Genomic DNA, 24,454 nt, shown 5'->3' with positions numbered 1-24,454 from the left:
AGTGTGTTTGGGTACTTCCACTGTCCCACAAGTTGCCAGAATACACAAGATGTCTATTAATAAATAGATGTCATAGTAAGCAGGAATAGGAGCAAAGACACAAATATTCAGACTTTTATTTCCTTAATGCAGAAACACACTAAGGCATATTACTCAGTTACTACAGGGACCTCTGTACAAACTGGTGGGGCTATCCAGTAATAGCACTTTCGACCTGCCGGCTGGCCATAGCCTTGTATAACATGTATAGCTAAAAACTAGGCCATTTATTGATAATGATAATGATTGATAATGGCATAACAAGCAAACCAAACCCATTAACAAACCATTTGTTGTTTTTAAATATGATTATTTACATTACTGACTGTGTGTAAATATAGGCAGTCAAGGATATTTCACCATAGTGATTTTTGAGCATTTTTAGAGTTCAAATATTAGTACTGCGTTTACATTTGAATAATAACTTTTTTGCATTATAATTAATATAATAATTACTTTGCATTATTTGAACAGTTGGTTTTGAGTTTTGTCATGTCTGCAAATACATGCTCTAAATAGCATATATATATATATATATATATATATATATATATAGGGGAATATATAGGGGAAATGTTGGTTGAAATAATGGTTTATGAAATACAACGCAAAGATTCATTTCCATAAACACATTGCCTATAAATAGTAAAACCAAAGAAGCTGATAATGTAGGGTGTAATTTTTTTCCAGAGCTGTATATAAACCTCTCTTTCTCTCTCTCTCTCTCTTTCTCTCTCTCTCCCTATTCACAGACGCAACTGGCAAATGACTGGTGTAATCTTTGTCTAAGAGTGCGTTGGTGGGGGATGAGGGAAGCAGTTAGACCTGGCCTGAGCTTGGTGCCGTTGGCTGGGGATCCGACGCTGTCTCACTAGCCTACTTCACTGTTTGGATGGGGGTTTGTTTTTTTGAGCCCCCACTTTACACCCCAGCCAGGAAGTTCATTATGCCTTACAGACACTCCTAACGGGTCAATGCACATGCATAATGCATTCATAAGCTACTGCACTAAGACCACCCATCTTAACAATGTACACAGACATAAATGTTAGGCCTATGGACATTAAAATAAAGGACATTTCACTTTTTAACTGTTTAGGAGATTAGTTTTAAGGTTTAAGTTATATTTAAATGATCATGGTAGAATCCTTCAAAAAGCATCAAGAGTCTGAAACAATAAAGAACAGGTTACAGATAAGGCATTACATTTCCTGAATGGGCCTTATTAGAATTGTAAGGGTGCTGAACTCCATGGATCTTCATATTAAATAACTATTATAGTAGCTTCACAGTTAAGGATGAAGAGTCATAGGATCGCCAGGACACTTCAGCTTTTATGGACGTAAACTTGCTTATTTTTATTTTCTTCAGCTGTATAACGTAAGTAATTGCTCATGCTTGTGATTCCAGCCATTGGGTACTTTAAGGCACTAGAGGTGCTTTATACGTTTCCATGTGTTTGTTGTTTAAATACAGCCAGTGCAGTAGGTGTAAAAGTGTATTTTTTTTGTGTAAAGGCAATGGGTCTGTATAGAGCCACAAGAACCATAAGAAGAATCAAAGAAACATTAAAATACTCTGCTATTTATTTGTTTTATGTTTTTAAATGTTGCTTTTTTATCTTTAGGAAAGAAAACATCTTGTATATGGCTTGTGTAAGAAACTTTTTTAAATGGTCCTGTGAAGCATCAGATCAATGTAGAATCCTTTCTGAGTGCGGGTTCAAATGTTTCTGTACAGACTGTATTATATTTCACTTATTCCAGACATGGACGCATACTGTATCATATCAAACTGCCGGCGTTTGAGGCCCACGTAAATACATCTGTGGGCAAACCCATGATAACAGTGTGTGTGTGTGTGTGTGTGTGTGTGTGTGTGTGTGTGTGTGTGTGAGACAAAACCACACCAGTCTGGTGTAAACACCTCATATAAGTCCTGAATAGAAGTGTCTGAGCTTGCCTCTGAAAGTCAGTTATTGAGGACCAGTTTAACCAGTTTCTGATGAATATGTTGACTCTGTATTTTTAAGATCATAGCTGGAAAAAATGGAAATAATGTGTGAAACAATGTGCATGTGGCACATTCCTCTTGTTCTAACTTCTACCATAGAGCTGATGCTCTCTGTAGTGTGTATGCATTACTATACACTGCTTTTTTAGATTAGCAGGCTAAACTATGTTTTGGGTTATAAAAGGTGTTCTACCCAGCTCTGTGTTATAAGTCTCATCAGTGAGGGTTCTTTAATAAAAGCAATGGGACTTTAACAAGAACTTTGACAACTCAAATAACCATTTAGATAAATAAAAATGTTAGGCCTTTGGATTTGTAAAAACCTTTTGCAGATGGCTTTGCATAGAAACCTTTAAAATGGTTCTACTCACCAGAGCACCAAAAGGAGTTCCACTATTTTTAAACCTTTTCATTATAATATTAAACCCTTATGCCCAACATGTAGCAAAAAAACAACTACAAGTAAAGGTAAAAGGAATCCAGTTGACATGTAAATGGAATGTAAATGAGTAGCCAGTGTAGGAACTGAGGGGTGTTAGGTGCCATTCTTCTCTTTTTGGGGTCCATTTGGTCTAAAATAAAATGCTAAAGCTCTAAACTGATAACAAAGATTCTCTTACCTAGATTTGTTCAACCTTCATATACATGAAGAATCTTCACATATACAGGTTAGGCTCCATCCTTTCTCTTCTGTCTTCAGTCTGGAGACGAGATAAGAACACAGCAAGTATGAGCAGAGATAGTGGAGATAGTGATAAATGCCATTTTGTTTTTCCTGAAACTGACACGATCAAGGAGGGACAGATAAGGGGGATTAAAGGATCTTCATTAAAAAGTGTTATAGGATCATTATATACATACTGCTTTGTTCAGGTGAGCACTGTTGTGGCAAAAATCAATTCATTTCTTTGTAGTTTTGTTCTCTCTACAGCGGCATGACGACTAATGCAGTCGTAATTCTTTAATATGTTGCATAAGAGAGATCATCTGACAGCTTTTCAGAAAACATGATGAATAGTTTCTAATCTAAAACTATAGAAAAACACCTGAAAAAATCATATAAATGATGGAGTGTGTTTGGCCTTTATAAAATCTGTGTGTAAAAGCAGACTGTTTGAACTGTTCTGCTCCCCCAACGTTCTCACAACTCTTTGTGCTGGAATGGGCCAGATCCTGGTCAAAAGGGGAGGGCTGCGGTGGGAGTTTGGGTGGTTGCCATGACGTGTAGAAACAGTAGGGTCCCCTTGCAGTATGGGAAGGGGGAAGGGTTTCAACCTATCCTTATTTCATACCCATTCATTCCTCAATATAACACTGCACTGCAAACTGCGTTCCTCATTAACTTCTTCTCTCTCTGTCAAAGAGTGAAAGGGATGGTCACAATATCACTGTTAGTTTGCAGCTTACGACTGCCATGTAATTAACAGTTGACATGGTGCCCGTAATGATATGATCATGGTCACCTCTGCCATGATCATAGTACATCTTATAAGTTCTGAAACTGTGAAGCTAAAACTATGTACCAAAAATCACAAGAGACTGAATGTACGAATGATTATAGTAATGTCCTGGCTGTGTAGCCTTTGATATACAATACTAAAGTGAGTACAGTGTAAAGTGCTTTGTGAGCCGTTTGTGTCTGTTCCTCAGAATACTATTTTGCAATTATTACGTATTGTATTGCATATAATAAGGTTTATTAAAAAGAATCAGATGCAATACACCATTAATGACAAGCATTACATGTTTTCAAATGAAGTGCCCAGTGTGTTAACATTGTACTGTCCCTTTTCCTATGAAAATCTGTTTTTAATAACACTGAACTCCATCAAACATTTAATTTAATTTAAACGTTTAAAGTAGATACCTTAAAGTTGACAGATAGACACAGTATATGGGCAAAGTCAGGCCTATTGGATTAAATCTTAAATGCATAATAAAATGCAATATATGGCTATTAGTGTAATTATTATCTGTATGTGTTTGGCACTCTATAAAACGTCTAACTGACCTTTTGATGCAATTAGAAAATGCTCAAATGTACCTCCCCTGTTGAAGTAATATGTGGTACATTCCAAGCCTGGGTTCCTGCCACACTATTGGTTGAATTGTTGTTGTGGGCGTTTGCTATCGCTTGCTTGAAATGTTCCGCGGGAAAAAGCTCCCACTTTTCTTCGAAATGAATTTGCATTGCCGCCCACAAAGGTCAAAGTAAGCACGTCATTGGACACAGCGCCTACGCACGCTGATGCCTGACTGGATGAGGGCACTGTCTGTAACGTGCTAGCCCGCCCACTTCTTTTATGAACAACAACGAATAATAAAGCAGACAACTGTCATTGGACAGATCAGACGTGTCGCGTGTTCTCATTGGTCGAGCCGGTTGCCGCTCGGAGGCTGTCCATTTTGAACATAAATAAGGGCTACAGTCAGCTTTTCTTTTCTCTCAGCAGAGTTTGGGAAGTCAGAGAGAGTGCACAGGAAGCGGCAGCTCTCTGACAAAGCTCAAAGAAGATGACCTTTTAAATTTAGTTTTGTTTTTTTAACTTTGCTTTTGTGCAGTCGGTACACTTTTGTGCGTTGGCGTCATGGACTGCTCTGAAGCCTGTTTCTTTTCACTTCAGAGAGGATAAAGAGGTTTATGGATGTGGCTCCGTCGACTACGTGCATGCTAGCAAGCTACCTCGTAGGCTAACCCCCTTGCCCCAAGCTAACGCTTTTCTCCTTCCCCGCTTTCAGTCTAAATACTGATTGGATTTTATCTTCAGTTTTGCCCCCTGCAAAAGTGCAAAAATGGAAGTCGACAAAGTTGTGAGTGACTTTAGCCCTGTCAGTGATCAGCTGAGCATGGAGCCCGACTCGTTCTCCAGGCTTCCCAGGCCGTCTTTACCAGAGCTGGGGGCGAAGGGCTCCCCCTGCATCAAAAACCTCTTCTCCCCCGGACCCGCTGCCGTGCTTTCTCCCGTCACCAACTTGACACTAAACATGGATAATCTCGCCGTTCTTGGAGGGTGAGTACAATATCGTTTTAACGTTAAACTGTTGCTTTTTTTCGGCGGCGGGGTCGATTTAGCAGGTTTCTTGGTTGGCTGCAAGCTTTGTGTGGGAGAGCTAGCTAGCTAACTGGCTAGCTGCAGCGTTCACTTCCTGTTGTCTATAGCGTCATCCGTAGAGAGAACGCGTTTAGTCTGAGTACACGAGGAAAACACGTTGGTTTTCGGTGTAAACATGTTTTCTATGTTTCTGTCTTGATGCCAGGCAATGCGAGACGCCTAAACGGAAGAAACCCATGCTGAAGATTCCCTCGTTCGCCTCCGACACTTCATCTGATGCAGGTGAAGTCCACAGATCTCCTCGCCATCCTTTAAGTCACTTTAATGGTATTGGGTTACACAAAGTATGGGTAGTCATACACGTGGATTTGCTCAGTTCGTTTGTAACTAACTCGTGTATGAATAAAACAGTAGCGCTGAAATGTTTTATTGTAATTTGGTGTTTCATTTGTTTTGTTTTTTTTCCTTCCCTTATGTTTTAGGACTTGGTATGGACTGCCCTAGCCCCATGGACCCAGCGGATGCAGAGCAGAAGTGAGTTACGTTATGTCTGTTGATGTGCCAATGGTCTCTGCGTGCGCTGTGCTTGGCTTGAGGATTAAGTTAATCCCTGCCGTTTATGATCTATACATATGTTGAGCAGGTTGGGCTTGTGTTGCTGGTTTGCTCGCACTATGCCAGCTGCGTGACGTCTGCACATATGGGTAGTGCACTGGCTCAGAAAAAGGATGCGAAGTGATGGATGATATTTGGGCTTGTCTAATGGCTTAACAATATGGGTCTGCATGTGCCCTCATACTTCAGTTCTTTGTCCTAAAATAATAGCAGTTACTAAATGGTGACTGAATAATTTATCTTAAACTGCTATAATTTACCATAAGAGTTCTATATAGTACTGTAAAGGCTTTTTACTCATAACTATGGATGGAGCCATTTTACAGGATTATTTTATAAAGGTGGTAAAAGGACATTTTCTCTTGCAACATAGTGTGTACACCCACATTGCTTTGCTTCTGTGACAGCCGGTAGTTGCATTGGTCTAATCACAGCATATCTACTTTCTGCAAAGGCACAGACATGAGCATTTATCCTTTGTGCTAAGGTGCTGTGCCTTTCTGATGGATCCTGGATAGATGCAAATAAAATGTGAGCCAATCTAGCAGCTGTTTCTGTGCCTCATGCAGTGTGGTGTCTTTGTATGTTGCCAAAGCCAAAGGGCTTGCGTGTATGGACCGGCACACTTCGTGATATTCATCAATAGAGCAGTGCTAAGTGTTGATCTGGGTTGGGGGTAATGAATGGAGGCCTCCCACCCATCAGTCTCCCCCCCCCCCCCCCCCCCTCAGCTCGCTAGTTTTCTTTTTTTCCCCTTTGCCCTGAATGGCACGCACCTCACCTCCTCCCCCTTTCACAACACAATTCACTCTCTCTCCTCTGACAAAAGGGGGGCATGCAGTGGGGGTTAGCGTCGTGTGGGCATATGGTGGATTAGAAGACACACAATCCCCATTCTCCTTTTAAGGAGCGCTTTAGCATACAGGTGGGCATCGCAACAGGCCAGATCCCCAAAGTATACAAAGGGGCCAAGTCTTGGGACGTAAATGACCTGTCTGTGTGCTTTGTTTAACAAACTGCTTTTTAGGATTTAAAGACCTGTCTGACCATGTTTCCAAATGTCTTTCCTGTCCTCTTTTAGGTTTGAAAGAGCCATACAGAATGCAACCAGAGTGATAAATGAGTAAGTATTATTTTATATGGGCTGGAATTGGGCTAAAGCTTGCATTTCTTAATTACTCATTTACTCAACTTTTCTTGTCTTTACAGAAAGATGCCCATTCGGAGGATACACTCTCTACCAGTAAGTACAGCCAATGGGCATGAACCAGCTTGTTTATCATTGGCATACAATTAAGTGTTACATTTGCCTCATCCATGATTTGATGGTGGGACCTTGGCAGCCTTGTTAAATCCTTACTTATTCTTTCTCTAGCTGCAGTTACTTGGTCATAGTCCCAATCTGAAGAGTAAAGATTCTGATCTGCCGCGGTATGGAGTCTTCAGTCAGACATCCAGCTGTGCTGACAAAGAGAACCTGCATGAGGTGCGTTTATTGCCTTTGATGTGGCTTACACTGAACTTCTTTGGCAGGTTTTTCTGGATGTTAACTTTTTTGTATGTGTTCCAGAATTTTGAATTTAAGAAGCCCACCCTGCCTGCATCTCGCTGCCGACTGCGTTCAACTGGAGAAGGAAAGGAAGCTTTTGCCAGCCGCCCCAACTCTGCACCTGCTCTAATGGTAAAATGCAAAGTGGTAACGCTTCTTTTTAGGTAATTACTGGAAGGCATGAGCATGTAGTAATTTTCCTTTTCTTCTCCCCTCAATCTCTTGCTACAGCTCTCCCCTCCTTCGTTCAGTCCGCTAGCTTCACCGGATGGCAGCAGCCCCTTTGTGCTCCGACGCGTTTCACTCTCTGGTTTCCATGATGACGATGATGATGGTTTCCTAGAAGTACTTGATGATGTGGAGGTAAGACGCTTGTTTGAGACCTCACTATTCACAATCTGTCCCCCTAATTAACACTGAAGTGTGCTGTTTTGCATACAGGTGGGCATCAGAGCAAGCTGGCCCATTAAAGTCTAGTGTGGGGCCCAGTCATGTTTTTGTGTTAGTTTAAATTAATCTGCTTTTCTATTTCTCCTCCCCACTCAGACGGACTCTGAAGTGCCTACGGGAATGGCCAGTCTGCTCACAGCTCCTCTTGTGGCAGATCAAAGCACAGACAATACACCAAATTCGGTATTAATCACCTTCCTGAGCATTAAAATATTTCGACATATTGTTAAACTTGTCAGTGTCTGTGTTGTGTAAACTCTGCATGTTATGATTTCCAGCCTATTCGGTGTCGGCCACGAGGGTTGTTCCGCTCTCCCTCCATGCCTGCAGGCGGGCGTGCCGCACTAAAGAGGCCTGATAGACCCCGAGATGAGAACACACCTGTCCGTGTGAAGAGAAGGCGGAGTGTGGCTGGGTCACATGTCACAGCTATGGAGCAGGATGATGCAAGCCCTCAACAGGTTAGGCCTAGTCTAATGATTGAATGTTTGAGTGTTTGTTCAGAGTGTAAGACACCCCTGTGAACATGTTTTCCTGACCCATCAGGTGCAGCGTTCAAAATCGTTTAATCACTCAGAGATTGAGAGACTGTTGGACACTGACCCCAATAATGTGATTGGAGATTTCACAAAGGTGAATTTACTGGAATGTTTTGTTTTTGCCTTTGTAATTGAGTTTATTGGCTTTTGGGACCTAAATTTGTGTTTTTGTGCAGGCCCCTGCTCTGCCCACAGTAACTGGAAAACATCAAGATTTGAAATACATCACTCCAGAAGTTGTAAGTAGTCGATCATTTTCTGACTAAGTTATATTAACAATGCCCTCCAGCTCATCTGAAATTACCATATTTGTGCTAATGTGCATCTTTGTTTGGTGTCAGATGGTTGCAGCAATGAGTGGGCAATTCGGTGATGTTGTGGAAAGACTGTTCGTCATTGACTGTCGCTATCCATACGAGTTTGAGGGAGGACACATCAAGGTACAGATAGGTCTTTGTTTTATGTGTGATAAATGCATTACTGTGTAGTCTTGTACTAATGTTTGGGGACCCTTGGCCAAGTGAGACATTCTTAATACACAGCAGAAAATCTAATGTATTGTGCCCTGTGTAAAAGTTTGGGAACCCTAAATGTTGCAAAGGCCAGTCAAGAGGGAAAGATGATTCTTCAAGGAACAGTCCTTGACTGGCAGCTACCTTTTCACTAACCTCTGTACATGGACATTCAGACAAACCAGATTCTTAAACAATGACGACAAAAAACACCTGGTTAGCTGTGAAGCCTATGGAAGGATTTAGCATGCTTTTTGGGTGCTGCCTCCAGTGGCATTGGCATTAGTTTTTCATGGGTGGAGGAAAGTTTCCACAAAATGCCAACAAAGCCTCACTGCTCAGGTCAAGGCTAAAGCTGAAAAATAGAGCTTATTCTACAGGATAATGGTCAGACCATATCGCCAAAATAAATCCACCGAAAGATGTAGTTGGTACAGCCTGTGGAGTACTGATGGGTAAAATAAGTGAAGGTGTGCACTTATAGATCACCTCTTGAAGTAGAGCTCACTCCTGCATGATGTATGCTCTTCATAAGCAGATGCCAGTTGGTTTGAACTAAGCTTTGCATGGTAGGTTACAAACAGCTTAAGGTTTCTGGATGGAACTTGTATTTGGTTCTGCATTATGTTCATGCATGCACCAAACCATAGTCTGTACCATGTTGGTTTGGGATGCTACACATACAATTTTAAAGTGTTTTGCCATGTAGCCCTGTTTCCTTTCATTGACCTGAATGTTTATCTTCTCAGGGCGCACTAAACCTTCATTTGGAGGACCAGGTTGAGGAGCGCTTTTTCAGACAGCCCATCCTTCCAGAAAGCCCGGACAAACGCGTGTTGCTGGTGTTCCACTGCGAGTTTTCATCAGAGCGTGGCCCGCGGATGTGCCGTTTTGTCCGTGAGAGAGATCGTGATCTGAATGAATATCCCAACCTCCATTACCCTGAACTTTACATACTGAAAGGAGGATACAAGGACTTCTTTCCCCTGCATAAGGTGAGTGTTTTATTATTTTTTTTATTTAAAAAAAAAAAAAAATTAATTATTATTATTATTTTATTTATTTATTTTTTAAGTGTGAAATTTAGTGTGTCTTGAAGTTGGGCTATTGTGGGAGGGTGTTTGAATAGCAACCTATTTAATAAATAAATGTTTCATGTTTGTCTGTTTGCAGAAAGCGTGTGAGCCCCAAGACTACAGGCCAATGATTCACGAAGACTTCAAGGATGACCTGAGGAAGTTTCGTCTGAAGAGCCGCACATGGGCAGGAGAACGCAGCAAGAGAGACATGTACATCCGCCTTAAAAAGCTCTGAGGCATATATGGACATACACTCAGGTTTACCACCAAACTCACACTGCCCTCTCACATGACCAACATTTGGCAGTGACCTAAAATGATCGTCAATGTTGCTTAGTTAGGTACTGCCTGAACTCAACCACACACTGCCTCTGTACAGCCTTCACTGCCAAAGCTTTTTTTTTTTTTTTTTTTTTTTTTGTTGGACATTTTCTGCCCCTGTTCAATTTCAACATGCTAAATAATTGTGTGTAGATAAAGACCTAATAGCACTTACCTTGTTATTGTGGAGTGCTTGAAATATTTTTTGCTTCTATTATGATTCTCACCCCCTGCCCATTTTGGGTCTGAGCCATATGCCTTGCTGTGAAATTATTATTATTATTATTATTATTATTATTATTATTATGTAAAGCCAGCTATTGTTTAATTGCCCAATGTGATGAATTATGTACCCCATAATGTATAGGTTATATTTTGATTGTTTTAAAGAAAGCATTTTACTTGGTAAAGCTTTTTTAACTATGAGAGTATCATCTAAATTAAATACAAAGGTCTGGTTGGAGAATAATGATAAAGGTAGTGTGTGGTTCGGTTGGCTTCTTTGCACTGCCGTTTTTGATCTTCAGTCTCCTGTCTGGGAAGAGATTAGGCTTGCTGATCCCCGTATTTTTGAGCTTTCATTTTGAAGCGTGGGCCTGTTTGCATCTATGGCTTCACTCACTCTGGGACAGGCCTAGCTGATAGCCACTGGTCATTGAGAGCTAACCTTAATGATCACCAAAATGCTCAGCAATAAAACCTGCCTTTTCATTAGGATTTTATTATTATTATTTTTAGGTGTTGTAATGATCCCCGCTCCTTAAATGCTAATGGTCTGTGTGTGTATATAAACTGCTGTGTTGAATCTTTTGAAACTTTTTGCCCATGTTTGAGTCGGTGTGTGTGAGATTGGCTGTGTGACTGCAGCATGACTGTAGATTGTGTTTGGGGGAATAAATTACTATACGCTGATCTTTTTGCTTTGTGACTTCTTTCCTCTGTGTTTGTGTGGGCTGTGGGTGTGAACGACCATTTTCAAATCCTCCCGCCTTGAAAATGCCCACACATTCCTAAGCCTACTGGGTGGAGTCAGTCTTTTGGACTGCTGTGGCCGCATTCTCACTTTGAAGAGAGGAGAAAAATATTTACAAAACCTATGATTGTTTCCATATTTAGACTTGGCAAATGCTGAACAGGAGCTCTGGGCTAAGCACAATTGTTTTGTGTATAAATGAGCCATGTGGAGCTCGCACATGAGTAGCGTGAGCTTCAAGGGAGTGGCTATGGAACACTGCTGGCATCTGGCCAAGCATTCAAATCCTGCAGAGCGCCTGGAAAAGCAGAAGTCCTCACGTGGCTGCAGATCAGTGAGCAAATGTTTGGCGGTCCAGCTTGTGTGCTGAACTTTAGTGTTAACGTTTCTGACTTTCAAATGTTTTATATAAAATCTCACTTGTTTGAATTTAAGAATTTACTCTTGTAACAAGTGTAATGAGTGGACCAATAGAAATGCTCCAGAAGGACCCAGAATAAAGTATTTCCATTTGAAAGTTCTAAATGCCAACTTTACAGAAGATGCAGGGTTTTTGTCTGATGGCAAACTCTTCAGAACTTTATTTTTTTAAATAGGAGATCTGAAGTTAGAACAACCATAGTGTTTCAAATGAGAATTCCAATTCATACTTGTTTATGGTTTAATATGCCTAAAAAACAGCTTTTTTTTTTATCTAGGAGCAACTACAACCTCCAACTTCATAAATTCTGGTAAGGTTTTCTTACACTTGCAGGAGGAGCAAAAGCAAAAATTCACAGGAAGTGATCCTCTGAACAATTGTCACAATCTTCTCTACCAAAATGTTTTTCCTGGCAATAGTTGCTAAAGTGTACCACCCATTTGCAAAGTCTGTGCTTGTGGTTTAGCCTAAAGCCCTGAGTGACACACTGCAGCAGGTTTCAGTTGAGTAAGGCAGGATCTTACACATTCTGAATTTCCATTCAATGAATTTCTGCTTTGTCAGGGGCTTTAGAATTTAAAAACTGGAGCCTTTACAGTCATTGGTTTACATGGGTTGGGACTATGCTGTGACAATACCCACATCCTGTTATTGCTGCAGTTCCTCTGAAGTTAAGCCCATTCAAACCTTTTTTTTTTTTTTGAAGACTCTTCCTTCTACTTTTTCAGTTCACAGTGGTCATTACAATAACTCCCTTCCCCTTCAATGTACATAGTCTGGTGAGATGAAACCCTTGCCTTTTTCAGAATAATGCGTAACGTCAGCTGTGTGAGGGTTAAACGATCTTTGTATGGGCTTGCAAGAGGCCCCGCATTTCTCTTCAGCTGTGTAAAAAAAAAAATACGGTCATGCTTGTGTAGAATATGATAAAATTGAGAGGTTGTTTCCCTTTTTGTCTGTTTTGATTAGCCATGTATTGCTTCCATCTAAAGGGTGATTGACATTTTCAACATGCTCAGAGCCTTTGTGGAATGACATACATGTTGAATTTTCTTTCTGCCAGAAAACTCATGCATGGTCAGATTGATGGAAAATAAGGTGCAAATGAAAGTCCTTTTTAACTTTTTTAAGGGGTAAAACTTTGACATGTGGGCATTGGGCTCACCTGAATGATTTGTGCATGTGTGTTAAGGTGGGTTAACTTCAGCTTGTGGTGGGGAAGGGTGGGGCTCTTGCTTGCAGGGTTAGGTGCACTTGCCCAGCAGTTGTTAAGTAACAGCTGCCCTGTTGTGTGTGTGTGTGTGCGCGTGTCCTCAATGCATTTGCACAAACATTCCTTCTGTTGCAGCTGACATTGTCTTTAATGCTGAAGGACATTAAGCAGCTGCAGCTTCAGCACACACACACACAGCAGCTAAACCTGTCAGCCAAACCAACCGACCAGGAGGATATTTCACTTAGCCAGATCACTTAAGCCCAATGGTGAAGGCTGTCCAATAAGGGAGACCTTCAGGGTCCTCCGGACCACTGCTAGACAAGCTGTTTACACAAAGGTCAGGAAAATACTTTCACAGCTGTATTAAAGGCATTATTTGGGTAGATGCACACTCTGCTCTAGTATTGCAGATATTGCAATTTATACAACAGTTAGTTCCGGTCAAGCAAGCTGATTGGCTGAGAAGCCAATCTCAGCTTTCACCATAATGGCACGTTTTATTCACAGACACTGTATCACTCCGCTGAACGCCGTGGATATAAATCATATAATTAAGTATGAAGTAAGGTAAATGTCCAGAGCAAAAGAAGACAATAACGCCCTAAAACAAAACTAATATGTTTAATTAAGAATATACAACAAAAATAAACCGACATACGAAATGTGTGTGGGAGACGGAGTTGAATTTGTTGGTCTGTGTGAGGGGCTGGAGAAGGACCCGCAGGCAGGTCAGCGAGTGAGTGGAGTTGCTGTGACGTAGCAACAAGCTGCTGGTTAAGGACCTATTATAATTTGGCGGAGGCAGATGGTAACATTAAACATATTAAATGGCTTCAATGTATTTATTTAATTATTATTATTTTAAAAATTTTCCGAACAGTTATATAAAAGCTATGAAACACTCGAGCTCGTGTGGTGTCGTGAAAAACAGCACAGCTGTGAAAAAAAATACGACACACTTTCGGCTCGAGCTGTGCTGTTATTTTACGATACCACACGAGCTCGATTTTCTCAAATATTGAAATGGAAAATTGTATTCTTAGTAATATTTGGATACTTGGTACTTTAACTAGGAGAAGGATCTTTACCCCTAATAATTATTATGCAGTCTAATCAGCCAATCCTGTGGCAGATAAAGTGATGCAGATACGGATCCGTACCTTCAGGATATGATCCCATAAACCACCAGAAAGCAGAAAAGCAAACGACCCCCTTTCCTGTGTAACTACTGCCTTTTTAATAAAGTGTTCAGAGAGTGAATTTTAATACATTATTCAGAACCCACCTCACTTCTCCAGTCTCTGTTTTTAAGCGTCCTGAGCTCATTTAGTCAGTGAGAAATAGCTGTATTTTAGAGCAGCTGCTCAGTGCTGTTTGATGTACTTCTGTAACTGTAATCAACCCGGGACGAGCAGGACTCCCGGCGTGCCAGCTGCTTCTGTCTTGTGCAGCTGAACGTCAGATTCAATTAATTTCTTTTTCAGCTGTTGTACTCACTGCTTCCTGAAACGGAGAAGAATTAAAGAGGAAACACCTTTTGGCCTCAGCGCCTGCCTGCTGTTTCTCCTGCCTTATTTTAGTGTTGAGGCCGGCGCGCCACCTGGCGGTGTCTTCTACAGGAGCAGGGTTGCCAGGTCCAACAAAAACACTTACACAGTTTTTACCTGAGCTTACATACACCACTGCCCCAAAATGCACCGATCAACCATAACAGTAGCACCACCTGACTTATACTGAGTCCCCCTTGTGCCGCCACAACAGATCACAACTGGGCCCTTGTTTGGGCTTGGCCGTTTTCCCTGCTTTTAACACATACCATTGAAGAGCGGACTGTTCACTTGCTGCATAATATATCATTAACAGAGGCCACTGTAGATTTAGTTATACACGTTACTTAGTAATTTTTCTGAAATGCTACATTTGTAGTCCTACTACAGTTTTTGTAAATAAACGTTTACACTGTTATAGTCATTATCACTGAACTGAGTATTTACAACTTACAAATTCTGAATGTAGAATTTTTAGTATCTTTCTTTCTTTTTCACTTTTGCCTTTTACTTTTGTATTATAAATAATAACTATATTATAAATAACTACTATTAATAACTATATAATAATAAATAATTAACGTTTAACATTACGACAGTCTTTCTTTTAGCCGCAGTTGGCAGGAAAACAGCGAACCTGGCAACTCTGCGCTGCCCTCAGTCACATGAGTAAACACGGAAATGGCGCTGTGAGCTGAGGCTGTATTTAAGCGGATTTTATTGTTTTGCCTAAACTTTAAATTATTATAAACAAATGTTTGGAGAAAGGTGAGGAATATATTTGTCAAACTGCATCATGAATCTGTAATCTTTCTTTTTGTACGTTAATATCAACGCTACTTATTAGCTTCTCTCTTCAGTTTATTTTAGTGGCTGTGTTGGTGTAACTCGGCTTTCTGTCTCCAGCCGCAGGGATGGTGCTGTGTTTTCTGATCCATACTGTGTGTCCTGTGAGCGCCCTCTCTCCCGCTGAGAGCCGGGTCCTGTACTCTCGTGTTTTTGGACCGGAGGATGAGGAGCTGAGCGTAGAGCAGAACCCGGAGAGGAGGAGACTGGCTCGGAAAGAGAAACTCGGGGTGGTAGCGAGGTGAGTAGCGTTAATTATAATAATTATAATTATAATTATATGGCTTGTTTAGATTTTACTTCTGCACTATTAGATATATGTCATTGTTTGTGGACAGCTTTTCTAATTTGCTGACACAGCTGTGCAAATGCACACACACAGCTTATCTAGTCCCTGTGGAGAAGTACTGCCAATAAAATAGGACATAAACATGATCCTGTTGGCACATGCCTAATGCCAGGTTTGGGCTAGAGGGGTATTACGCCCCCAGCACTGGGCGGGGGGGAGGTGTGGAGCAGTGGAGCTAGGTTCTCTGGAATGATGGTGCACCATCTGATACTTCAACACTATGTGGGATGAATTGGGAATGAGGTTTGGTGGTGATTGCTCAACATCCAGACTTCAGTAATACTTTGGTCATTGAATTTAGTCAAATCCTCACATCAATGCCCCAAAATCTTGTATAGGTAAGTACTGGCAATGCCCAATAAAGTCCAATCAATTGAATTGACCACAGTTGGCTCCAAGTAAGTTGTAGCTCAAGCAGTGGAAGAAAGTACACCCTGCTCTGGGTGTATGTGCTCACTACTCAAAGTCACAAGTGTGTGTGTTTTCACTGCCAGAGAGGCTGTTTTTCTTTGCACTTCTCTGCAATGGCCATAAAGGATGATTTTAATGTGTTTATATTTTGCTGATAATTTTCAAAAGACATACAGAACATACCATGATTTTACTCTTCCCCTCCCTTCTCTATCCCTCTCTCTCTCCCCCTCAGGCAAGTGAGAAGTGCAGTGTGTCTGAGCCGGGAGGCATCAGGCCATGTGTGTGTCGAGGCCGTGCTGGGTGAGGAGGCCGTGGCTCTAGGTGAGGCAGAGTGTGGCGTGCTGTCTTTGGGCCATGGGGAGCCGTTTGCAGGGCCGAGTGTTGCACTGTGGCTGGGGGTGCAGGCTCTAGCCTTCACTATGGTGTGCCAGCCACACGAGAATCTGCTGCTGGCGGAAGGAACCCTGCGTAACCTCGCCCGCCACTGCCTGGAGGAGCTGCGTCTGCTGGGAACTGGCAGTGAGGTGGGTGTGAGTCAGGGTGTGTGTGTGTGGTGTTGGAGGCAGCAACTACCAGAATATTAATGTTGTTTAGGTATATGAGCTGTCTTGGGAAACTGGCCTTAAGGAGTGCAAATAACACAGGGCCTGACCGCATTCAACTGACCTCACATATTCTCCTCATGCTAATACTGCTCTCCGTAGAAACATGTTACTTAACAAGGCAACAGTAGCTGAACTGCAGTAAAATGGACTTGGATAGTCAGTCTACATGAACTTTGACAGATCTGAGGTCTAGCAGACACATTCTGTCACAGTTTAGATTCAGACTCATATTAGAAATCTACTCCCTGTAAAAATGTTCTAATTAATGTTTAAATTTTATTAGTAATTTATCAGTTGAGTAGCAAAAACATTGATAAGCCTTTTTAACCTACAGTAACTGTTATATTGAAAATGTTTATCTTAATGTGGGCCCTAGTGTTTCTAAATGCAAAAATAGTATTGGGGCACCTGTTCATTCATTGTTTCTTTTAAAATCAAGGGTATTAAAGAAGTGTGCATCCTGCTTGTGTCCTGTGTCTGCTGTCCAGAAAAAGCTTTCTACTAGATTTTGGAGCACTGCTGTCAGGATTTGATTGCATTCAACAACAAGAGCGCTAGTAAGGTCTGAATGTTGGATGATCACCATTCACCTCATCCCTAACTCTCAGACATATTCCGAAAGTAGTGGGTGAAGCACCATCTTTAACACAGTTCCACAGCTCAAGACATGGTGCCAGTAGGTTCATGTTGATCTGCTCCTGTTGTATTGGCAGTACTTTTCTATAGAGACTAGACAAGCTGTCTGTCAGCAATAAGTGCAACTCTAAGTAGCTGAATGCATTCATAAGAAGGGGTATCCAGAAACATTTGGACAGCGTATCTTTACTAATGTCACAGATATTGTATTTAAATTATTAATATAAAACAAATGCATTTGAAGTTTAATTATGTTTAATTAGAAGGCCTTCTTCTTCCTCTTTCCTCAGGTGCTGCTAAAAAGTGACCGGGTAGATGCAATGCTCCAGAGACTACTTCCTCATGGCCAGCTCCTCTTCCTCAACAACCGCTTTGCTCAAAACATGGACAAAGAGCTGTCCAGCTACATGAGCAAATGAGACACCAGGATCAGAGCTGTATCACCGGTACAGTGGTCAGAATAAATCAGGTGTTTTGAGAGTAGCTTCAAGACTGGCTTGTGATGTTTTGCAAGATGTGGATGAAGAGAGACAGTTCCGTCCAGAATATCTGAAAAAAATCAGAAAATTCCTTTTGAAGACCGAAAGAAAGTGCTTGAAAGATTACACCTCAAAGAACTACCTATGCCCAAATGGTTGCATCCTTAGATGCTGTGCCAAAAGCATTTTAGTCTTCAGAACTGTATGAAGGGCTCTGGTCGAATGATTTTGATGTTTTTTTTTTTGGGAAGACTATGTCAGATAATAACAGAAGTCCTCAGCAAAAATACAGAAAAGAGATCTGCTATTCTAAACATCTAGTGAAAACAAGTGTATGTGGCACATTCGTGTGTGAAAGAACGTGTGTGTGTGTGTGTGTGTGTGTGTGTGTGTGTGTGTGTGTGTGTGTGTGTGTGTTTGTCTGTGCTATGGGAAATCACCTTTGTGTCTGATCCAGCTGTTATGTGCTGTTGTTAGAGGAGCCAGTGGGTGGCAGTGTGTTGTGGTCTTCTGTGCGCTCCGGAACATCCCTTTGAAGCACAGTTACCAGGGTAACACTTTATATCAAATAGTAAGGCTGTGTTACTTTAGAATCTAATAAAAGTGATGATCAACACTTTGTTTCTGTCTGTGTGCATCAAGCTAAACACGCTGCTTTTGTGCTTCACTGTCCATTAGGGGGCAGTGTTGGACCTTCGAAATGGCTGAACAAGATGGTTTCAATGGAATTTCTGGCAGTAATTGACAGCCTGTCATTCTCTTCTGTCACTCGCTCATCTAAATAACTAGAACAGGGAACAGCCAATGTGACTGGCAACAGAGCACTGACTGGCAGGGAGGGTTCTTGACTTGGTATGTTTTGGGCACTGAAGAGTTTATTTGAATATTTAATATTTGTGATCAAAGATACATAGCATATGAATGACATATGGAAAACAAGGATTTGCATACATTTCTGTGCACAGTGATTACGTATATGCCTAAAACTTGAAAGAATTTTATACTAAGCTTTCACTGAGCTAAGCATTTGAATTTGGGCTTCACTGTACTTTGAGAAGTTCAGGGAGAACCACCCTGCTGACTGTCAGAACCTGAAGAAATATGTCTACTTGTGCTCTTATGTAAAAATGCCAGCATGCCCCAAATTTTAAATGTATTTCCTATGTGTTTGACACTTACATCATTACAGCACTGTACTTAACACTGGATCTCTAAAGATCTACAAACTTCAACACTATGGCCTGATTTCCCAGACAGAGATTAAGCCTAGTACTGGGCTAGATTTTCTTTTCAAAGGAAAATCTCTGTAATCCAGGACTAGGCATAATCCCTGTCCAGAAAACCTGCCCTATGTACTTAAGAGCTACAATAGACTCCTGTGAGAGAGTCCTGGCCAGGGGGTATATCTTCCTTGCACGATCCCAGGTAGGCTCAGGAATCCACCGCAACCCTGACCAGGAAGAAGCGGAAGGGCTGTAGGAGTAGGGTGGCAGTTCCTCATTCCTGTCTCATTTTGCCTGCATTAAGAGTTTATTTGAATTAGTCACCAACATGTTCACAGGGTAGATGGAGCAGATGCCCTTTTCTTAGAGGATGTGAATTGCCTAAGGGTTTGAGACATTTACTATATCCCATAATCTCTCCATAGCACTGTTTATCTCCCTTACATGTGCAAACATTTGCATGAATGTGCTTTAAAGCATTAGCATATTAAGTCATATTTCCATTCTCTGCTATTACAGGTAGCTCGGTTCTTGTAGTTCCTCAAGCAAAATAAGACAAAGCATCAGATTGAGGACCGTATTAATACTTTAAACATAGCTGATTACTTCAGAGGAACTCATTTTAAAACGCTCCTGGTTGCAATCATAAGGTAGCAAACCACAAACACAGTTACTGCAGAAATCATATGAAAATGTTTCTGCATATTTGGATCGGCTTCGACTGTGAAATCTGTTATTCAGTCGACTGATGATTCTGTACTAAATCGGGGAATTTTTTTTTCCCAGGCTCTAATAAATGCCCACAGTAATCACATTTAAATTGGGTTTTAATGTGTGCTCATTTTCTACTTCAGTGTATTATTATTATTTTTTCCATTTGGATATTAAATTGCCTACCACACTTGTTTAACTAAAGAGCACTTGTATACCATTTACATCTCCATATGTTCTCAGTGAAATACAAAATCTCAAAAAGTGCTCATTTAGAGTGCTAGCCATCTTTGTTCTTATAAAACAACTGACAGGGCCTCCAATTTGTCCTTCCTCTCCTCCTTTTCCTTCTCCTTTTTCTAGGTAAACAATTCTGCTTACTCTAACAACCAGCAAATTCCTTCACTTCCTCTGAAAGTAAAGAATTTATAATTGACCAAACAGTTTTCTTGATGTCTTTTTTCTGTTTTGGAATCACCCAGACACTTTTTAATTGAGGTCTTTCTCTCCTTTTTCTTGGAATAATGAAAGGCCGCCTTTCCTAGAACAAATGGAGCACCAAAAATTGAACTCCATGCGTGTTTGAGGTTTGAACTGACAGTTCGGGTCTAAAGCTTAACTTCAAACGAGGAAATTAATTTGAGAATTGCTCACTTATGTCTCCTTTAGTGTCCTTCTGGTGACAGTGGGTGGCTTTGAATGCCTCCTCTCTCTGTTTTTATCAATAAGAACCACTGAGGGCTTCACAGAACTGTTAAACCAATGGAGCGTTCGGCAACATCCTTGGAGCAGACGGAAGAGAAATGAAATGCCTTCACTTTCAGATCCTCCCACTAACCTCTCGTCCAGACTGGCTTAGCTCGGGAACATGTGGCTTTCAAGAGATGTTTTTTTCCCCTTTCTGAGGTTCATATGGAATTAAGAGTTAAAACTGAATGTCTTTGGGCTTTGTTCAGAATAATTGGTATTTGAAAGGCCAGAAGAAAGCTTGAGAAAAAGATCTCTGTGTCAAAAGACCCTCTCTTTTTTAAATGTGAGATTGTTATGCTGGCTTGCCAAAGCCTGTGCTGCTCTTCAGGCAGGTGGTTGTTATTCTCGAAACAGTCCTCGAGCAATCAAGCTACATTAAAACACATTCAGCATCTGCAATGATTTGGTCCTCATTAGCCTTGGTGACCTGGTAGCAGAGTCGCATGGACAAACAAAGTCACGGCTGTAGAATAAGCCCATATAGGGCAGGCAAGTATGTTCAAAAACAAGTCAATCATAGTTCTTTATCTTTTCTAGCTCTGTCAAATCAAATGACCAGCATGGTCACAAGATGATCTGGTGTATTTTTTGCCTCCTGCCTTTGTGCAGAGCACTTGCGACCAGTGAATGCCTGGTTGTCCTCAATTCCTGAGTATGCCTGTTCTAAATCCAGAAGTTATTACAGTTGCATTCGACCACAGGCGCTACAGTGTGAATAAAGCTCTTAACCATGAAAGTATAAGGACTGAAATTGAATTTGTGGCACCCCTCCCAATTTTGCCTGCTTAGGAACATTTGCATAGGCTATCTCACATTCAGGTGCTCCTTAAGATGTCCTACCTGCCAAACTGTCAGGAGCTGCATGCCAAGTGTAGAGTGACAATGTACTTTCTAGGCTAGGAGTGTTGTTTCATACATATTCTTTTTCCTACATCAAATAGTACTCGCCTCCTTTTGTAGCAGATGGTGACAGTGACATGACATGTTGATTACTAGTCTTGACAAATCCAGCCATCATGAGTCCCGTATTGATGCATTCAGTACAATTTCCCTGTGGAACTGAGCGGAGCGAGTCGGGTTGGTTGTGTGCTCCGATTCTCAAAGCAAGAAGGTAGTAAATCCTGCTTGATCACATCTTTTGTGATCATTTGATTTGCTAGAAGATTTGTATTTCTCTCTGGTCCACAAATGGAAGGGCTGATCCGTTGCATTTTTCATTGCATTGTCACTCAGAAACGGAGATAATTCATTGGAAAACGTGCAGTTCTTAGCTCTGTACATTATTAAGGAGATCCGGCTGAACTACTGCATTGCGATGCAGGCACCTAGGTTTTAGAAAAGCGCTATATAAGAATAAAGTATTACAAACTTGTATTTAGTGTCTTCCATGGCCATGTAAGTCAGGGTTTCTGATTATTTTTTAGTTTTATTGCAATATCAAATGAGAAGGTTGGAAACCCCTAATTTAGGTCCCTAGAATAAAACTTAGAAGACCTAAGGTTTTGACTGAAGAGCAGATAAGGGCCAATGTCAGGGAATTAGTTTGTACACTAGCTTCAGGCATTAAAGGAAAAATATAATAAATAATAAATAAAATAAGATATAGCCAGTTTGTGTCATTAAAGTACTATAAAAATATAAGTCTGTATAATTAAAAACCTAATAACTTATAATTAAAATTTAATTTCTTTTAAACAGGCTTTGTTCTTTATCTTAATCATTTATGTACATTTTTAAAGTCCTGACTGTATTTAAAGCCTCTATTGTAAATGTGATTTTAAATGTTTATCATGCACATAGAGATCATATCAATAATGTTCATTTATAATAAAACACTGGGCAACATGCAATCAAAACTTACCCTACTACATGGCCTAAAAACATCCTCAACAAAACCCTCTTGCAACTCAGCTCCATCACACTCTTAATTTTTCATTCTGTGTCATATCTTCCATCTACTCACTCATTTGCCATCACCTAAATCATCACAAAATACTTTAACTGGACAGCCCAAGATTTCAAATTAAGCTTATAGCCGTCACTATAGGTCAAATCCAGACATGTGCAAAACACAATGTTCCAAATCACAATCATCTCCAAAACAATTTCTTGTGACAGTGAATAAATTTGACATTTACAATATCCAAAGGGTGCCCTAGAATGAAAAGCTGTATTGATCTTAGCATAGTGGAATGATGAGATTGGTACATGGACGGGACATACTTTAACATTAAGGTTGAGGCAGGCTGCATTAGCAGAGGGACTTTTGCAGAGCAAAACTTATCAGCACAGGCAGCAGTCAGGAAACAGGCAGGCAGGAAGAACACAGGCGAAGCCCTAATCCAAGTCACAGACCAAAGCAGCGGTTCAAAACCAGAATACCACAACCCCATCCAGGATCAGTACCATCACAACAAATTTACAAAGAACACGCCAACCTGAGTTGCTTACGAGGAGTCCTAATCAGTCCAATCATGAACAGCACCTGTGTGCTGGAAATGAGCCTTAGGTGAAGGGCGGAGCTTACCCCTTTAGCACATGACTTATGCATGTAGCTCCCCTTTGAGGCCAGCAGAGAGAGACATTACACATCCCATGAACATCAAACACTGTTGGGAACAGCTAAAAAGGCAAAACGGCTAAAAGCTAATGCTAGGTTGAGCAGGGCATGCAGAAGAGAAAAAAACAATAGAAGCCAGGGAAGCAAGCAGGTGCTAGGCATAAAGCTAACCCAGCTACAGTCTTTTCAGCTAGCTAATCACATGTCATGGCGAGAGAACATCAACAAGACAGTGACACTATTCTGTAACAGTCTTGAATAACTTGAATGTTCAATGCAACAATGTTCTTGTTGCAGTTCTAAGCTAGGCTAGGCTAGGCTGTGCTCCTGTGGGCGGTCAAAGTGCCTTCGGTAAATCAGCCAATAAAAGCAGAGCTTATACATTTATACAGTTTTTAATCCAGAGGCAAAATTAAAGAATGGCAAGTAGGCTTGCAAAATCGCATCTTGGCATTTTTCACCCCAACCAAAATAACATAACATGAAAGAACAACATAACTGAATGCATGCATTATTATACGGCACCTTTAATATTGTAATGTTACATTTAGATAATGTATTCAAATACGTACTGGTAATATTACTGTACCTTGGGCCAATACATAATGGCAGGTATCACAATGAACAATCTTTAATCTTCACAGAAAGACCTTTTTTTTACGCCTTTGAAACCTAATGTTCTGTCTCACACAGATGTGCAGACGAAAAGGTGCTGAGTTTGAAAGGTAAGGTTTGACAGGAATATAGCAGGTGTGTCAGTAAGCTGTAATGTCTTAATGTATGCATTAACACAGTTTAGCAGCTCTAAAGTTCTGTTTGAAGTTGCTGTGATTAGAATTTCACATATCTGTCGTTTTGCCATTGGAGGGCAGAAGTAATGGGCACATTAGGAGGAGTTTCACCTAAAGGCCTGAGGACACACAGGACTCTGGTGTAATGTGAGCAGTAATAGTGTTCCAGGACATTTTCGGGGTTATGCTAATGTGATCCTGCTCTTTTTTCTCTCATCTGTTCTGTCCTAGCCTTTTTCCGGTCCACAGTTTTTCTTTCTACTTTGTAAGTGTGTGTGTGTGTTGCTCAACTATTCTCAACTGACCATTTGTAAACTGACATGACTCTCAAACTATTACTACAGCGATCTTAATGCAGTTCTCCACTAAACGTCAGGAAAATATTAAACAATATTAAAAAGTTTTGCATAACACTATATGTGTATGGAAGACCACATATGGACCAATGCCAAAACATTTAACCAGCAGCTTCAAGGTAAGCTAGACTTTCTCTGGGTTACTATATCCTCTAACCGTCTTGTTAATATGATGTCTAACAACATCTAACATTACAGATAAATACTGTTAAGGTCAATTAGCAACTAACTAAGTTTCCATTTTTAACTCTCTTCTCTACTCACAGTTACTTGGATAAATTCAGATTGAAGATTGAAGTCAGATGTTCTTGAAGACCTTATAAGATGAGTCCGGTTTTTTATATAAAATTGCATCAGTGTTAACTCATCTGAAGGATCCGCCTCCATCCAAGTCCGGTAGTGACTGA

The 24,454-nt window shown here is 40.8% G+C and overlaps 2 protein-coding genes and 1 long non-coding RNA gene across 3 annotated transcripts; 2 read left to right on the top strand and 1 right to left on the bottom strand.

The window, feature by feature from the left end:
• Positions 1 to 4,515: 4,515 nt before the first annotated feature.
• cdc25b (cell division cycle 25B) lies at positions 4,516 to 11,068 on the top strand. The gene is made up of 15 exons (XM_072677834.1): positions 4,516 to 5,063; positions 5,311 to 5,387; positions 5,588 to 5,639; positions 6,802 to 6,843; positions 6,930 to 6,963; positions 7,096 to 7,206; positions 7,291 to 7,401; positions 7,501 to 7,632; positions 7,816 to 7,902; positions 7,998 to 8,180; positions 8,266 to 8,352; positions 8,435 to 8,497; positions 8,600 to 8,698; positions 9,520 to 9,765; positions 9,944 to 11,068. The coding sequence occupies exons 1-15, from the start codon at positions 4,846 to 4,848 to the stop codon at positions 10,082 to 10,084; spliced, it is 1,683 nt and encodes a 560-aa protein (XP_072533935.1). The 5' UTR covers positions 4,516 to 4,845; the 3' UTR covers positions 10,085 to 11,068.
• Positions 11,069 to 15,008: 3,940 nt separating this feature from the next.
• ap5s1 (adaptor related protein complex 5 subunit sigma 1) lies at positions 15,009 to 18,272 on the top strand. The gene is made up of 4 exons (XM_072677830.1): positions 15,009 to 15,095; positions 15,234 to 15,414; positions 16,169 to 16,460; positions 17,468 to 18,272. Exons 2-4 carry the CDS (start codon positions 15,242 to 15,244, stop codon positions 17,594 to 17,596), a joined length of 594 nt encoding a protein of 197 aa, XP_072533931.1. The 5' UTR covers positions 15,009 to 15,095; positions 15,234 to 15,241; the 3' UTR covers positions 17,597 to 18,272.
• LOC140554633 (uncharacterized) lies at positions 17,379 to 22,845 on the bottom strand. The gene is made up of 3 exons (XR_011979636.1): positions 22,779 to 22,845; positions 18,097 to 18,186; positions 17,379 to 17,726 (listed from the first exon to the last, which is right to left on the bottom strand). It is a non-coding gene; the product is annotated as an uncharacterized lncRNA (long non-coding RNA).
• Positions 22,846 to 24,454: the final 1,609 nt, after the last annotated feature.

This window comes from Salminus brasiliensis, chromosome 4 (genome assembly GCF_030463535.1).
Source record: "Salminus brasiliensis chromosome 4, fSalBra1.hap2, whole genome shotgun sequence".
In the NCBI taxonomy this organism is placed as follows: Eukaryota; Metazoa; Chordata; class Actinopteri; order Characiformes; family Bryconidae; genus Salminus; species Salminus brasiliensis.
This window is presented reverse-complemented; position numbering and strand designations above follow the sequence as displayed.

Bases quoted from the DNA above. Each gene is read 5' to 3' on its own strand.
- cdc25b (XM_072677834.1), top strand. From the start codon at position 4,846: ATGGAAGTCGACAAAGTTGTGAGTGACTTTAGCCCTGTCAGTGATCAG. The intron at 5,388-5,587 runs GTGAAGTCCACA...CTTATGTTTTAG, and splicing joins CGACACTTCATCTGATGCAG to GACTTGGTATGGACTGCCCT. The intron at 5,640-6,801 runs GTGAGTTACGTT...GTCCTCTTTTAG, and splicing joins CCAGCGGATGCAGAGCAGAA to GTTTGAAAGAGCCATACAGA.
- ap5s1 (XM_072677830.1), top strand. From the start codon at position 15,242: ATGGTGCTGTGTTTTCTGATCCATACTGTGTGTCCTGTGAGCGCCCTC. The intron at 15,415-16,168 runs GTGAGTAGCGTT...TCTCCCCCTCAG, and splicing joins AAACTCGGGGTGGTAGCGAG to GCAAGTGAGAAGTGCAGTGT. The intron at 16,461-17,467 runs GTGGGTGTGAGT...CTCTTTCCTCAG, and splicing joins TGCTGGGAACTGGCAGTGAG to GTGCTGCTAAAAAGTGACCG.